Below are 2,727 nucleotides of genomic sequence, written 5' to 3'. Positions count from 1 at the left end.
AACCAAAAGCATGAGTTCTATACACAGATGCACCACAAGAAAAGTGCAACCCTGCGGTAATAAACACACGAAAAAAAGGTAGGAACTATTAGTTTAATTACAACACATGCATATTCACAATAAGGAGATTAATAATAAAATAAGTCATTGTTCATACTTTATGACCCTTCCACATATGTGTTTTCTTGGTCTTATAGATATCACTGCATACATAGATATTACTGCATACATAGGAGTTTAATTACAATACAGAAATAACTAGCATTGATATAATTACATTACCACCATTGTAAACCACTGAACCAAACCTAAGTAAATCTCTTTTCCTAATTATTTCTTTCTTTGGTTCTTTTTTTTTTTTCTCTAGACCACAAGAAGCCAGACCAATCCATAAGAAGCAAACCAGGCTGGCATTGGAAAACCATTTGAAGATTTTATATGGGTAGCTAGCAATCATATAATTAAAACAATGGACAAAACTTTCTGATTGCTTTTCAAATTCCTCATAAACAGCCAAATAAATAAAATGATTGAATTGAATCGAACCAGAAAAATCAAATTTCAAAGCTTCATACATTTGCCAAACTTATAACTTGGTCCTTAGACCATGTACAAAAAACAATAGAAGAAAAGGAAAAACTGCTAATCATGTGGCCTTGGATGCATCAGGATATCAAAGTCACTGATAGTCCATTCTACAACTTGATCAGGGTTCATGAAAACCTCTGTACCAACGCCAATAGAGTCCCAAGACCTATCTATAGGCACAGCCCCTGGATCCTGATAGAAAGGTAATGTGAATGCCAATTGTCCAGCCTTTAGCTTCCACTTCCTTGAATCACCGATCCATCCATCTCCTTGCTTCTTTGGGAATCCATATGATTCCCAAACCAGATGAGGTAGTATCTTAATAATCTCCTGTGGCATTGGATTGCTGTAAGGGTCGCATAGTTGGTATAGGTCTTGAAGGTGTTCAGCATTGCTAGGTGCACAGTAACTATGGTAAGCCTCATATGGAAAGTTTGCTGTGTCATTACGATATATGGGAGAGGAACCACCACGAGTAATGTGATACGGAGGACATGCTTTTAAGTTGGTAGGGCTACACAGTGCAGTTGTGTTTGGACTGAGGATCATTCTGAAGTATCGATTTACATCAATTCTACTATTGCCTTCGCATCTAAGACCATCGTTCCGCCAACAGCTTCTCATCTCTAGCAAGTTGAATTGGCTATTTGCACCTCCTCCCTTGAGCACATTAAGTGTGAAAATCACTTCAAAGTCTGGTGAAATTGTAAGCTGCAATATCAGAACAAACCAAAAGAAGTTAAAACTCTTAACTAACTAAAAAATATCATTGCAAATTATATGATCAAATAATCAATATGATCAGAAATCAGAAATAGAAAAAATATAAAGAAAGAAGCCAGCACATTGATACTTACATCCTTAGTCATTCCTCTGGTACCATAGCCAAATTTTCCACCAGCACTATCAGATTTCAGGGTGAGCTTTAGTGATGGGTATTTGTCTGATGTCCTCAAAAAGTGATGAAAAGCCCAACTCTTGTCCTCTCCAAGATTCTTTTTCCATGATACAGAGTAGTAGGAAATGTTACGTGTTACTCCTTTACCAAAATCAACATCCAAGTCATAGGTGCCAAAGAAACTCCCTCTAAGAAAATTCTCCTTTCCAACAGTTTGCAAGCTGGTATAGTTATGGAACATAAGTGGCTGATTCATACACCCCTTTCCAAAACATGAGAATCCATCTTCTGAATGTTCAAAGGGACCGACCTTCCTGCCTTTACTGGGGCACAATCCAGCATGTGTGTCTAGGTTACCATTTCTAAGAGTAATCATCCAAAACTGATAATAGTCAGAAATAAACCTCAGGTCGTTCCCATGTACCTCACACTTGGAACCAAGATACAGTTCCTTCTGAACAGCATACAAATCTGGGTCATTAAGAAGAGACAAATCTTGTCCCCTGAATGAACTAGGAAAACGCTTTCCAACACTTAATCTGTTATCGGCTTCTGTGACTCTATGCCGAACAGAGAATGTCTTAGGATGGACATCAAAGCAATCAGCTGCAGCCGGGCTCCCCATCTTAGGAGCTTCAGATCCAACCTTGTTACAGTAGTTCCATGAGTCTATGGCCAATCTAAGGTTAGAATTTCTCATACCAGGATCTCCCACAACGGAATATTCAGGTCCAGGCCACTCGTAATCATCTAATTGACAGAAGGAAACAGTGAAGGAAAAGATTGAAAGGAAGGAAAGAATAGCTAACACCATAGCCATTTTGTTTGTTGCAGACGCACGCACTGCAGATAAACAGAAGAGAAGAGAAATCAGTGTAATGGAACAGAAAATGAATAAAGAGAAAGAGAAACAAAGGAAGGGAGAAGAGACTTACCGTAATGATTTCTCGGTGTTGAATCGGATGAAGTGTAGTGTTGATGATGCTGTATGTATGCGAATGAGAGTGAGAGTGAGAGGCAGATTCTATTTACTATTTATAAAACAAGAATCCTACTTGGAGTAGTAACGTGTGCTGGAATGGAACTCTGTTAACCGACTTAATTAACCGAGTAACAGATACAGAGATTGTGATTGAAACGACAAGAATAGGAAATAAGACAGCCGGCCAACCGAAAAGGAAGGCTAAAATGTTGGAGTTGGAGTAGGATTAATTATTAGTAGAAACGGCTGCTCGAATGGA

At 38.5% G+C, this 2,727-nt stretch overlaps 1 protein-coding gene across 1 annotated transcript; it reads right to left on the bottom strand.

Moving 5' to 3' along the window:
* Positions 1-558: 558 nt before the first annotated feature.
* LOC148804372 (uncharacterized) lies at positions 559-2,502 on the bottom strand. The gene is made up of 3 exons (XM_088886865.1): positions 2,422-2,502; positions 1,446-2,329; positions 559-1,299 (listed from the first exon to the last, which is right to left on the bottom strand). Exons 2-3 carry the CDS (start codon positions 2,304-2,306, stop codon positions 643-645), a joined length of 1,518 nt encoding a protein of 505 aa, XP_088742991.1. The 5' UTR covers positions 2,307-2,329; positions 2,422-2,502; the 3' UTR covers positions 559-642.
* Positions 2,503-2,727: the final 225 nt, after the last annotated feature.

This window comes from Nelumbo nucifera, chromosome 1 (genome assembly GCF_055504915.1).
Source record: "Nelumbo nucifera cultivar China Antique chromosome 1, China Antique-T2T, whole genome shotgun sequence".
NCBI lineage: Eukaryota > Viridiplantae > Streptophyta > Magnoliopsida > Proteales > Nelumbonaceae > Nelumbo > Nelumbo nucifera.
Note: the sequence above shows the minus strand (reverse complement) of the source record. Positions and strands in the feature narration are given on the sequence as shown.